Source organism: Cuculus canorus, chromosome 4 (assembly GCF_017976375.1).
Source record: "Cuculus canorus isolate bCucCan1 chromosome 4, bCucCan1.pri, whole genome shotgun sequence".
In the NCBI taxonomy this organism is placed as follows: Eukaryota; Metazoa; Chordata; class Aves; order Cuculiformes; family Cuculidae; genus Cuculus; species Cuculus canorus.
This window is the reverse complement of record NC_071404.1, coordinates 44,127,445-44,141,662: the sequence shown is the minus strand read 5'-3', so window position 1 is coordinate 44,141,662 and position 14,218 is coordinate 44,127,445. Positions and strand designations below refer to the sequence as shown.

Sequence of the window (14,218 nt, the reverse complement as noted above, 5' to 3'; positions counted from 1 at the left end):
TGTTCAATTTGACCTAAGGGGGAATAAAAGATAGTCCTTTTTCTTTAATTTGTTTTTTTCCAAACTTGCAATCATACACAAGGCTTCTTTATTTTCCTTCTTTTCCTACTTATTTAATATGGTTTTTTTAAAATTAGCTGTTATTATGCAAATCCAGAAGCTTTTTTAGAACTTAATCCTTACCAGTTGGAACAAACATTTTTATTACTGTATTATTAACCTTTATAGACACTGCTTAAAACTGGACAGGTCGTCTTAGGTAACAAATGTGAAATAACTTTTCACCCCACGCTTGATAATATTTGTCTTCAGTAGTCTGACTTTCGTGTTGGCGATGTGGCAAATAAACATTAGACTGTCATTGTGAGATTCCTTTGAAGTTTTAGTGATTTTTTTTTTTTAATGTGGTCTTTCCATTCATGAAGAAAATTGTATTTGCAACTGATATTCAGACTTTGAGAGACGTTTTGTTTTGTACTTTAAGCTGCAACTAGCATTTTTCTTATGTGCAGTCTCTTTAGATTTATTTAAGTGAAGCTAATTTCTCATTACTCAAGAAACAAAGGACAGCATGCACCTATGAAAGCACTGTTTTTGAGGTGTATTTCATCTTAGATTAAATACCCTGGGAAGCTCTAAGCCTCGTGATTGACTGTAGTACAAATTCTCTACATCATGTGTTCTGGATTTTATACTGCTGAGGTTTAAAAGGAAACCACTGTCCTCAAAGGAGCTAATCAAGATTTACCCTTTAATCTTTCATAAATGGGTGGCTATTGCTTCATAACTAAGTATTCGTATGTGGACATGCTTGTTTTTTCTAACACATGAGGGAGTACAAAAGTACTCAAGTAGGTGGGTTATGAAGTTTAATATGTCAGCAGAAAGACCTTGAGTTTTTTGTCATGCTTGATGCTACTAAGCCTAAAGAAGCTATTTTCAATGTTTCTTTTAGATAAATTGGTGCTTGCTTTTAACATGAAGACAGACTGAATTATTCTTAATAATGCAACAAAACTCATGCAAAACTAATTGCATTTGTAAACTGAGAGTCCTTACGAGATGAGTTATTTAATTCTTTACTATTGTGAATGAGTATTGCCTTTGTGGAAAGGCTATATTTGTGTTCCTTTGCTAACTTTTGCATAATCATAACTTTTACAAAAAATTGCTTGAAAAGATGCATTTGTTTCTTCAAAGATAAGATTTATTTTTAAAGTTTTAAGTTAAACTAATAAATTTTCTTGTTACTCTGTGGATTGCTGCATTACATTCTGAGCTTCTTTTTTTGCAGTGATTTATCTTTTTGGATAACTAGTAAGTTAGAATTATTTGCTTTACCATTCGGGTTTTCACCAATGACTTAAATTATCAAAGATTTAATTAGCTCTGTAAAAAGCCATTATCTTCAGGAAATACTTGTAGTCTTCAGTTTTAGTTTTACGAGTATTTTCTGAATACATAATTGCATTTAATTTTTGTGAGAATTTTTTTAAAATAGCATCAAGTACTCTTGATTAATAGAGCTTTGTTGTTTTAGGACAGTCAAATAACTTGTCTTTTAACAATTCGGCTTTTACAATATGTATATTTTTCTTATGTATACAAGCATACACGTTACTAAATTTAGTTCTGCACTCATCTTACCAACGTGCTTTTGAGAGAACTTACTCTGTGCAGGTGGAAGGAGTGTTTGTTAGTAATGGGAATGTTTGCAAAATTCACTTGTGAATTAGCCCTACTGTCACTGGAATTGTCACCATTGGAGACTTCTGATTCTGATAGACGTCGCAAGCTGTTTGTCTACTGTCTCATTTTTCCACCAGTAGCTTTTGTTGAAGGCTATTTTGTAAGAGTAGTTAGAGCAACTGTTTCAAATATATTATAGGGAATATCCATGCCAAGCACGGTAAGACTGCTCTTGAAAATCCTGCTATCAGTGTTATTGGTTTTGTGATTTGCTTGTATGCCAGTATGACATCCTTTATCCTACTTAAGAAATGCTTAGTATTTTTTCTATATTTTTAATAAAAGCACAGAGTAAGAATAAGTTCAATATTGTATAGATGCTGTTTTGCTTTTTTATATTAACGAGACCCTGTTACAAAGCTTGTGTTGTGCTGTAGGACAGAAACATTAAGAGTGACACTAGCTGCCCTGATCCATCTCCAGCCATATGTTACCATTCATAAGGTGGCTGTGTATAATGGTATTAAAGTAACAGATGTCAGCCACAGCTAGTGAAGCAGGAGAAGATGATTCTACGAAAATGCCAGTGTAATTTGTCTTACCTTCTCTGTGTTTGGAGGATGACCTAGTTTTTAGCGGGTGTGTTTTTTCACCAGTGTGGGAGGTAGATCTATAAAGCAGGCTTTAGCAGCTACGTTTGCTCCATGTAGTATTTTTAAAGTAGATGTAAATGCATTATGTGCTTCCAGGGTCTCAGAAACAAACCATCCTTATAATAAGGTGTGTGAAACTTGATTTCTCAAGCCATGGCTCAAAGCTTGCTCGTTAGAAGCTTATATTTCCTTAAAAATTGTTGTAGCTGAGCCTTGGCAGCTGCCATGCTATTAATCAGGTTCTGAGAAGAAGCAGCTTTATCAGCCATGACAGAAAAATACTTGTAGGGTTTTCATGCCTGAAGAATGTGGTGGGCTTCTATGGTGGGGCTACAGCATTGGTGGATAAGGGAAGTATCCATTTACCTGGACTTGTGCAAAGCATTCAACATTGTCCCACATGACATTCTAGTTTCTGTATTGGACAGATTTGAGAGACGGAGGACACAATTGATAAAGAATTGGCTGAATGGTCACACTCAAAGAGTTGTGGTGAATGGTTCAATGTCCAAGTGGAGACTGGTGATGAGTGGTGTTCCTCAGGGGTCAGTATTGGGACCGGCGTGGTTTAACATCTTTGTTGGAGACATAGACAGTGGGATTGAGTTCACCCTCTGCGAGTTTGCTGATGGCACCAAGCTGTGTGGTGTGATCGATGCGCTGGAGGGAAGAGGTGCTGTCCCGAGGAACCTAAACAGGGTTGAAAGATGGGCCTGTGCTAACCTCATGAAGTTCAACAAGGCCAAGTGCAATGTCCTGCATCTGGATGGGAACAATCCCAAGCACAAATACAGGCTGGGCAGAGAATGGAGTGAGAGTAATCCTAAAGATAAGGACTTGAGGATGTTGGTGGATGAGCACATGAGCTGGCAATGAGTGCTTGCAGCCCAGCAAGCCAACTGTATCCTGGGTTTCATCAAAAGAAGCATGGCCAGCAGGGCAAGGGAGGTGATTCTCCCCCTCTATGTTGCTTCTGTGAGATCTCACTCGGAGTGCTGCATTCGTTTCTGGAGTCCTAAGCACAGGAAGGACATGGATCTGTTAGACCAAGTCCAGAGGAGGACCACGAAGATGATATGAGGGCTGGAATGCCTCCCATACAAGGACAGCCTGAGAGAGTTGGGGTTGTTCAGCCTAGAGAAGAGAATGCTCTATGGAGACCTTAGAGCAGCCTTCCAGTACTTAAAGAGGACCCACAGGAAAGTTGTGGAAAGGCTCTTTATCTGGGAGTGCAGTGATAGGATGAGGGATAATGCTTTTAAGCTGAAAGAGAGTAAGTTTAGATTAGATATTAGGAACACATTGTTTACTGGGAGGATGGTGAGGTACTGGAATGGGTTGCCCAGAGAAGCTCTGGATGCCCCATCCCTCAAAGTGTTCAAGGCCAAGTTGCATGGGCCTTAAGCAACCTTAAGTAGTGGAAGGTGTCCCTGCCCCATGGCAGGGGAGTGGAACAAGATGATCTGTAAGGTCCCTTCCAACCCAAACCATTCTATGATTTTATTAGACATTTGGTCTTAAAACTGACTCATTAAAATATATTTAACTTTAGGTGCTATCCTAATAGTCTCAGGATATATGTATGTTCTATGTTTTCCTTAATTTTAATTCAATTTAAAGGTGGTTAAGTTTGTTGGATATCCAGTGTAGTCCCATCTGTGGTGTTTAAGCAGTGACTTTGCAGTTTTTCTGTATCTGTAAATTTTCTTACTGTTTAGCAGCAAATGAAAGCTGTGTTTAACTATATTCCATTGGAATTGTAAAGGAAAAATATGGTCTTAGGTGACTGGGAGATAGCAAAATTTCTGTAGTGTTTTGATGCTGTACTTATTTCCTCAAACTGTATACTTAAAATTACATTGCATTCCTAAGTTTCTGAAAATGTAAAGTTGGGACAGGAAAAGAAACACTGTTTTATATGAACTGTTTATTGTATTTTTAAAAAATCAGCTAATATTCCAAGAAAGTGTTCCTTGGTATATAACTGCCTACAGTTCCCCAGAGACCTACTGATTCAATAATATGTGGAATTCTATTTCTGTGTGGCTGATTGAAATAAGTGCTAAAAGCCCCGTTTAAACAGTGGTTTTGGATTGATTAGTGGTTAGTTGTTTTGAAAAAGTATTTAAAGAAAAAAGCAATATTAAAAATAGTGAGTGAATTAGAGTGATCTGTTAGGTGATAGAATTAATTTCTGTATATTTAACTAGAAAACTCTAATGGTGAAGAACAGACTTGAATTTTTTTGATTTTTTGTTTGTTTGTTTGTTTTGTTAAATTGTTTATACATTAATTTAGGCTACAGAAAGTGAGGCTGGTGATATGGATCTCAGTGGGTTGCCAGAGACAGCAGTGGATTCTGAGGATGATGATGATGAAGAAGACATTGAAAGGGCATCGGATCCTTTGATGAGTAGGGATATTGTTAGAGACTGCTTGGAAAAAGACCCAATAGACAGGACAGATGATGACATTGGTAAGTATTGAAATGTAGTAAAATACCGTCAAACTTGTTCTCTTTCACAAAAAAAAAAAAAAATAAAATAAGAATTACTTTATGAGCTTGAGGTTTTACTTCAATTGTTGGCTTTTGTAGTTTGTCAGTTTAGTGTTTAATCTGTAAAGTGATTCATAAATGCCGTAAATTCAGCCAGTGAATGAGCATGGCCAAAAAAAGAGAAAAACACACTTGGGTGAAAACTTTCAGTTGCTGGTTCTTTGGATGCCAAGCTTCAACTTCTAATTGATATTAGAACTTGTTTATGAAGTAAACATTATATATTGGAAAACAGGGAGAACCTTGGCAAAATCAACATTAATGTCAACACTAGATGCTTATCACATTGTATTTTTTAATTGTCTGTTGTGATGTTGTCTGATTTTAAACACAGATTTGTGTTAAACATTGGAGCCATTAAGACCTTTACGTAAATGTACATCTAATCAGACTAATTTATTGTGTTAATATATAGGCTAATTTGAAAGCAATGCAGAACTAGCAATCAACTTCTTACTATTTCTAATCTGATCTGTTTCCCTGGCTGACTTTTAGTTTTTTTTTTTCTTTCGTTGAAGTATGACTAAATGATGATTAAGGTTGCTTATCAGATGATTAGGGACTGAAGCATCTCTTATGTGAGGAAGGTCTAAGAGAACTGGGACTCTTCAACCTGGAGAAGAGAAGATTTGGTGGTTTCTCAACAATGTTTACAAATACGTGGAGCAAGGATGCAAAAAAGACAGAGCATGGTCCTGGATAGTTGGCTGTGGGTGGCCCTCCTTGAGTAGGAGAGTTTGACCAGGTGACCTTCAGAGGTCACTTCCAACCTCACCCATTCAGTGATTCTGAGAGAATAAAAATTTAGGAAAAAGGTGGAGTCCTATTGACTGCTTTTAGTAGTTTTTTTGGTTCAAACTGAATGCAAAAGTGTCTAGCATTTAGGGCATATAATCCCTCAGTGGGGCTACCAAGAAAAGTTTGTCTCCATAGTCATGAACAATAGAAAAAGCGAAAACATGGGAGAAATTCACAGCTGAGTGCAAGTGAAACTCCAGTGCATGCAGAAGACAGCAGCAGTAGTCACCTTTAAGATGTAACACTTTTCTATGTGGAACTTCATGAATGTGTCGTATGATGATCGTGTACAATTTACTGTTACGTCTAGTCTAAGAAGGAATGCCTTTACTAATGAAGTTGCTTAGTTTTGTGATATTTCCCTCCATAATGTCTTTGTGTTTTATATAGGTCTATCATAGTCTTCATGGACTTATTGCCCTGCTAGCTGGAGTATTACAGTTTGATTGGTTGTATTCAGAGCTCTCAGTTACATTACAGTTCTTCCATTATACTGACTTCTACTTTGCAGGACTTCTATTGATGATATGACCAGCCAGTCTGTGTCTACAAAATACCCAGTAATTACAACAGGCCACTGTACATGATTTATTAGTACACAGAAATGATTGTGCAGCATTTTAGCTTAAGTAGCCTCGGGCATCTTGCTGAAGAACTGCTTTTGCTGTGCTTTGTTGTTTTGACATGCACGACTCAGTGGGCTTTTTCTCCTTCAGAACAACTACTGGAATTCATGCATCAATTGCCTGCTTTTGCCAACATGACAATGTCAGTGAGGAGAGAGCTCTGTGCTGTAATGGTGTTTGCAGTTGTGGAGAGAGCAGGAACTATTGTACTAAACGATGGGGAAGAGGTCAGTACAAGTTACTTTGGACTCTCCTATTATACCAGACATCTCAGATTCCATAGGGTTAAAATTCTCCTTTGTTGCTTAAAAATCAAAAAAAAAAAAAAAAAGTAACATTGATCATGTAAATTATGCATTAGTTTGAAAGCTTTTGATTAAGAATGCACACATTTTTTTAGTGCAAAAGAAGTATAAGAAAATTCTCTTCATAATGTACAAAATGCTTCCTGCCTGTTTGAGTTAATTTTGGGAGTTTATTTCAGTGTTTAAGTGGTGTTTTAAAACCACCTTTTTTATTTTTAATTTGCCCCCCGCGGCCTCTCTTTTTTTAAAGTATTACATAAAGTCTTTAACATTATAGTTAAAAATAGGATTGCTGTTTTCTTAAGCTGGAAATAGCTGCACGTTTAAGGCAAACTAGCTGGTAAATGTTTTTAATAGGTGCTAAAAATAACTTTTCTTTTGGAAAAATGATAAGGATTGTATCTATATGGTAAGATATTAGAATGTTAAGTGATTCAGTCTTCATGTGTCCTGCAATATTTGACTTGTAGCTGGATTCCTGGTCAGTCATTTTGAATGGCTCTGTGGAGGTGACGTACCCTGATGGAAGAACAGAGATACTCTGCATGGGGAATAGTTTTGGTGTTTCCCCTACCATGGAAAAGGAATACATGAAAGGAGTGATGAGAACCAAAGTGGATGATTGCCAGGTAGCGTGTTGGACTGTAATACGTGCAAAATCATTTTCATAAAGCAACTCAGTAGTAGCCAGGCATAGTTTTCTTTTAAACTGAATATATGTAAAATCTATATTGTGTAACCCTGTACAATTATTGGGAAATATGCCTCCTGCAAACCTACAGTCTGGAAAAGTGAATTCTCCTTATTTTGTATTAAGAGATTTGCCTACATGCTTTCTCCAGAACTCGAGGCCCAGCACCCTGTTGCATCTATCCATTGCTTCAAATTTTCCCTTAGAATTTCAAATTTCATTATCCACTAGAGGCTTTTTTACTTTTACAGGCAATAGCCATTCTTCCTTGCTCAACTCAGCTACTGAATCTTAAAATAATACGAGCTCTGTCCCATGGTTTGAATAGAAAAGCTAGTCTCAGCCACTCTGGCCTTTCAAGGGAAGTGCCTTCATGTTTGCTGTAAAATAAATAGTGAGACTTCAGGAATGCTTCTTGTAGTATAAAACTACTAGCCTGATCTGCATATGTGGTTGCTATTTACTTATTCCCATCCAGAAGAAAATAGACAAACCCAGAGTGAATAAAGCATTTTGTTTGCTCCTGATGGCTAATTAGCTTCCAGTAGATGCCATTTGAAATGGGTATAAATATTTAATGTAGTCGCCTGGTTTAGTCTGCCTATCTAACTTCCAAAAAGTGCATAAATGGTATCTTGTTAGGATAAAATTTTTCAACAAATCAAGACTGTAGGAGTTCTATTTCAGCTACTACTAGCTACTGGAACTAGAAAAGGTATGTAAATGAATTAGGAAGAATGCAGGAAAAACCACTATGTCTATGAATCTTCTACCTTTGTCCGAAGTATATACATGGTCATTTACGAAGTTTTTAACCAGAAGAAATACTATCATTTACTTTCAGTTAAGTACGTGAGTTCATATGACAGTTAAATCTTGAGTATTTTCCCCCCAAAAGAGACAAAGGTATAAAACTTTTAACAAGTTATAGACGACAATTCATAGTGTATACAATATTTTTTTCTCGAAGTTGTAGTGGTTAGTCTTAACTATATTTGCATACTGTATGTGCTAGGAATAATTTTAAAATATTTCTTCTTGCTGTTTTTCTTGGCTGAGCAGGTGATTGTAGAAAATGTGTTTTTTTTCCTGCTATATACTTTAATCCAGAAGTAATTTGTTTCTGTGTGCTCGCACTCATGTAATTGAATACACATTAGTTTTCTTATGATTGACTTTATTAGTAATGGCTGTGAAAAATGAGAATTATTTACAGTAGCAGTAGATGCAAAACCCAAAAGGCAGGTTTTGCCTTCAACCTCTTAACTCTTCTGAATTCCACACAGAAGCTTGCAGAGAATTAAAATACCAGCCAGTCTAGAAAGCTTCATCTCCAGCAGAGGGGAGGTCAAAGCAGCTAAACAAAAAAAGCTGATAATGCTAAATCATTTTTGCTCTGATGAATCTTGGTCTCTAACTGCAGGATTGTAATGGAAGTACTGTGCTTGTGTATTTCTCTGCATACTACAGCTGAATTGCTGTAAAGACAAATCTGACTCACTGCAGGTTGAGAAATTGCTTTTTATCTTTTCTATTGATAGAGTACTTGCATCTTAAGTCTAAATGCCATTTTTTTCTGAAGATTTTACCTTTTAATACTGGTGCGCAATGATTCTTTCCAGTTTGTTTGTATAGCCCAGCAAGATTATTGCCGCATCCTCAATCAAGTGGAAAAGAACATGCAGAAGGTGGAAGAGGAAGGGGAGATTGTGATGGTGAAGGAGCACAGGGAGCTTGATCGCACTGGAACAAGAAAAGGTCACATTGTCATCAAGGTACAAGCGAAAGAGCAAGTCTCCTACAAAAGTCTGTATTTTTATAAGCTTCTTAACTTGGCACGTTTGGTCTAGGATTGGTTGAGATACTATAAAAATATTTTTTATGTTTCTTACCACAGTGGTTAACTTGTTAGGTTTGTCTTAACTCATCAGTCGGTAAATGCCAATATTCTTTCCACTGTAATGTGTCTTCGGTATGTTACGAGAAAATGAATTTGCATTTATTGAAAATCTATTTCAATAACTAAGGTGTGGTGTTTTTTTTCTTTCTTTTAAAGGGAACAGCTGAAAGGTTAACAATGCATTTGGTGGAAGAACATTCTGTGGTAGATCCAACATTTATAGAAGACTTCCTGTTGACCTATCGGACCTTTCTTTCCAGCCCAATGGAAGTGGGCAAGAAGTTGTTGGAGTGGTTCAATGACCCCAGCCTCAGGGATAAGGTTACTATCCCCTGTACCTGTTAGCATTTGCACTGAAACGTAGACTGTAAAGAATGAAATAAGGTTTAGAGAGAGTGACTAAACTGAATAAGACTCAAATAGCTTGTAATGTATTTTAATGGCAGAATATATGGATAAACTTAAGAAAATATTTTTCCTTATTTTATTTTTAAGTATTAATATGTTCAGGCAAAGTAAATTAGTCGTGTTTTTACAACATAACTTAGTTGCTTGCAAGTATAGGGAAAACTTCTTTTCAGTAATTAGCATTTTTATTTAATATAATTTGGTATAATTCTGTTGTCTTGCAATTTAAGCATATAATTGTATGTTTTCCATATATAACACTAGTTAACACAACTTGGCAAACACTTTGCGATAATTTATTTTGTGAAGACACTAGAAAATATAGGCATTGTTAACAATTTGTTGAGTCTTACACAGTAATAAAAAAAACCAAACACTCAAACAGAAGAAAGCAATCAAACATCTTCCCTAAACAAAACTGATGGAAGAATAAGGCCTTGTTTTGGCACACTGTCTGTTGAGACTATACTGTGCCTCACACTGAAATTCTTTATTTTCATTTGTAGACAACGTTCTCATATGTAAAAAAACCCAAAACCCAACACCCCCTCCCCGCCTAAAACTAGTAAAATTTTCCAGATTTTTTTTTTGTAAATTTGAAACCAAGGGAATTATATCAATAAGGTTAGAGGTAAATGTGATTCTCAACATCTGAGTATCTCTTCTAGAAACAGTACTATATCTGTGTCTTGGAGGGAGGATCTTATATTTGGCAGAGAGGTTAGGGTTTGCGGCTAATATTGTTTAGCATAAAGTTTTTACAGGTTCAGAGCTATAATATTGGAGTTTATCTTTAAACTTATTTTAGTTATCCTCCAATGGATAATCTCCTCAGCCTCTGTAAAAGCACAGTTGCTGGTATCAGATGTGAAAACAGAGCTGCTCTTTGTTCTGCCATCTCAATAACCAACCCTTTCTGACACAGAGTAGCGTTGACGAAAAGGCAGGAGTTGGAGAAAAGCTTGGGACAAGCAGAGATAAGCCAGCAGGGAACATGGAATCTGGAGGGTTTTGTCTGCTTTGTATTAGTGTCTGATAGGCAGTGAGAAGAGGGAAAGGGGTGAGTAAAGCTTGCCAGAGATGATCAGAACTTGTTAGGAATCGGACTGGGATGGTTGAGATCCAGCCTTACTGAAGTTTTTGCCCAGTAGAAGGGTACTTGGCTTTATAGTATTAGTCCTCTTCTAATGCTGTATCTGATGGTTACGCAAGTCATGACGTTCCTCTGGAAATCACCGTTCAACCCTTTCTAGTGCAGTGCCTGTTGGGTACGGTAGTAATTACCAACTTTGACAGCAGTGTTGATATTGAAGCTGTCATTAAAGTAATTTAATATATGTTGCATGGTATGGCTTGCAACTTCCCAGCCAATTTTAAAAATCTGCAATTAGACTAAATTTAACCAGACATTTGATCTTCCAATATTATCCACATTAATGAAAAGCACCATGGGTGTTAAACAGAAAGGAAGTTCATCTTCTATTTCAAAGGTGGAAGAAGCTCAGTTATGCCAGAAATGCTACCCCTAGCCTATATCCCCGTGGCTGGGAGCTACAGCACATAGGGCTGTGCAGTTGCTTCCTCTTAAAAATCTGAGCTCTTGAGGAGTTCCGATGTACTTGATTAGTTTGGACATGAATTTCAGCAATTCTTCTGAACTCACTTGCTTTTGTGGGATAAAAAGGAAACTATTTGGAAACTGCATAAACAGTAAACTGTACAGCTCCCGTGATGGTAGGAGGCTTTGGGTTTTGGATGCTTGGTGTCAGATCTTTAGCATAAGAGGCTGCAGAGGTTTAGAGTTTGTGCAAATGCAGAGAATGGAGAGTGGTTGGCTTTTAGCTGGTTAAAATTTGTATGAGATTTTCTTCTTAAGTTCTGTTTTTTAAAATGTTTAGGGACTCTCCCCTACTAGCCTGTTTGACCAACATAACAGAAGAAATGTATCTGTATTTTTAGGATAACTTTGAGTGATACATCCATTTTATTTTCAGAAGCTTTCAAAAATACCATGAATCAATATTAATTTGAGACAAGAGAAAATCTTTCATTTTGTCAGGACGAATGCTTTGGTTTTGTTGGGTCAAACTGCATACCGAGATAAAATTTTATAGTGGAAGCATATATCTTTAAAAATTGTACCTCTTATTTTTTGACTTGACCTTCAGTAACTTTAATTGATAGTATTCCTTTAGGGTTTATTTCCTAACAAACTAGAATACCAGCTAGGATAATTCTGACCTTGATAATAGTAGATGCTTGGAGGAAGTACAGGTGGAGAGAAAGGAGGAGTAATAAACTGAAAAATAGACTCTAATGAAAAAAAAAAAGCATATATTTGTTATTAAGTCCTCTTTCCTGCTTCTCACAGTGGATCCTTTTCCTGTTTGTAAACATACAGTAGCTCTTTTTTTAAATGCCTAATGGAGTTAATGGTGGTTTATCTAAAGATTTGTGAGATTGAAGAGCCAATATAAAGTAATATCGAGCTTTATGGTCATGTGCTCAAAGAATTAAGCGGATTTGGAAATGGACATGAACAGGAAATTATTGTTGTAAGTCAGAAATGGATCTAGCTCATTGCCTTGTACCTGTGTGCTTTATTCCCCACTCAGTCAACTTGATACTGCAAGTGTTAATTTTCTGACTCATAGTATTCTTTATGAAATACAGTATGCAATTACTCATACATGTAAAAGCAGTTTCAGTAGTTTATTTGTTGTGTCCTTCTGGTAAATGATTGTATAGTAATAAAGATGGGGGAGTGTTATTTAAGACTCCAATGAAAATATACAGGGGCTTCTAAGAGCAGTGTTTTTAAAGGACTGACTGCTAGAGCTGCTTTGGGTATTCCTGGAAAATATTTATATTCTTGATTAATTTTCAGGTTACACGGGTAGTATTGTTGTGGGTGAACAATCACTTCAACGATTTTGAAGGAGATCCTGCTATGACTCGATTTCTGGAAGAGTTTGAGAACAATTTGGAGAGGGAGGTAAGAGTGAGATCTTTTTCCTGACAATTTGGGGTGGCAGAGAGTAGCCAGGCTGTTATAAATAAACTCATTATGCTTTTCTTTTGTAGAAAATGGGTGGACATTTGAGGCTGTTAAATATTGCTTGTGCTGCTAAAGCTAAACGAAGATTGATTACTTTAACAAAGCCATCTCGAGAAGCCCCTTTGCCTTTTATCTTGCTGGGAGGGTCAGAAAAGGGATTTGGAATCTTTGTTGACAGTGTAGATTTTGGTAGCAAAGCTACTGAAGCAGGTTTGAAACGTGGAGACCAGGTATGTAATTTTAAAATGTCTTTTTTTTCCCCTTTTTTGTTTCCTTTCTCTTTGATAAATAAAAATAACACTGCTTATCTGCATTTTCAGATACTGGAAGTGAATGGTCAAAACTTTGAAAATATTCAGCTGTCAAAAGCCATGGAAATCCTTAGAAATAACACTCATCTGTCTATCACTGTGAAAACCAATTTATTTGGTAAGTTGGTGTGCACTTTTAATTCTAATTTACGTTGTAATTTAGATTGTTAGAAACACTTTTGTACTGGGGAGAATAGAAAAAGGAAGCTTGCATATCCTGAAATACCTAAAATACCTCATAATTGCAGAGAAAATTTATCGGTAGGGTCTTTTATAAAATGACTTCACTTTCACAAGTGCACGTTTCTGGATTAAGAAGGAACTGTTGCAACAATTCAGTTCACACTTATAAAACATGTTTGTATGTGTAAAATATAGTCCTTTCTGAAGAAAGAAGCCTCTTTTCGAGTTTCATTTGTTCAGTGATCTTAATCTGTCCTCTGAATTTGCTCATAGTTTTTCAGTCCTTGCCGGCAATGAGTGCAACAAGGTTAATAAAAACTTTCTTGCTGGCTAGATGAAAATAACCTCACTGTCCTCTGAATCTATTCCCTTCACTTCTCTCTCGAATGAGTACTAAAGCAGTCATGGAAGAATCTCAAAGCAGCTCAGGGCCTTAGTTAGCACCTTAAGTAATTAACAGTTTGTAGGTTTGTTTTGATTTTTGCCACTGAATACTTGGATTATTTATGTAGTTAAGTGAAATGTACCACAAATGTCTTTTTCAGGATCAGGGTCTTCATTGCAAATAAGTAGGGCAGAATATTTCCATAGGATGTCACTGCACTAACTGATTGATGTTTGACTATGCTTAGGTTGTCACCACAAGTCATTTGTCAGATCTGCATTGTGAGGATTTCTTTTGCTTTGCAGTAAAGATTCTAATATTTGAATTGTTTGTAATAACTAAGGCATTTCTTAACATACTTGTATATGCTTGTTTAGAAGTATGTGCTTGGTGGTCTAGAAGTTCTGTACAACCATTCTTCACAAACTAAGTTTGTTGGTCTCTTGTGTTGCTTTAGTATGTTTAAGACTAATCTTGATTTTTTCATTTCTTATGAAGCTGTATTTTTCTAATTTCTTGATCTTGTTGCTCCACTGCAAATTCTGAATTCACATCACAGTAAAGTCTCCAAATGGTTACTTTCTGTGTATTGCATGCAGTATTCCTTATCAGCAAATCTCCAAAGGAGTATCACAACATGTCCTTTTTTCTTAA

The 14,218-nt window shown here is 36.3% G+C and overlaps 1 protein-coding gene across 9 annotated transcripts in view; it reads left to right on the top strand.

Moving 5' to 3' along the window:
- The window catches only part of RAPGEF2 (Rap guanine nucleotide exchange factor 2), a 188,495-nt gene that overhangs the window by 144,299 nt on the left and 29,978 nt on the right, over positions 1-14,218 (top strand). For all 9 annotated transcript variants that reach the window (XM_054064673.1, XM_054064675.1, XM_054064672.1 and 6 more), the window contains 8 exons: positions 4,641-4,818; positions 6,414-6,550; positions 7,099-7,257; positions 8,942-9,094; positions 9,376-9,540; positions 12,515-12,622; positions 12,712-12,915; positions 13,006-13,114. In XM_054064673.1, the coding sequence (XP_053920648.1) occupies positions 4,641-4,818; positions 6,414-6,550; positions 7,099-7,257; positions 8,942-9,094; positions 9,376-9,540; positions 12,515-12,622; positions 12,712-12,915; positions 13,006-13,114 (1,213 nt within the window). The remainder of the gene's footprint in view (positions 1-4,640; positions 4,819-6,413; positions 6,551-7,098; positions 7,258-8,941; positions 9,095-9,375; positions 9,541-12,514; positions 12,623-12,711; positions 12,916-13,005; positions 13,115-14,218) is intronic.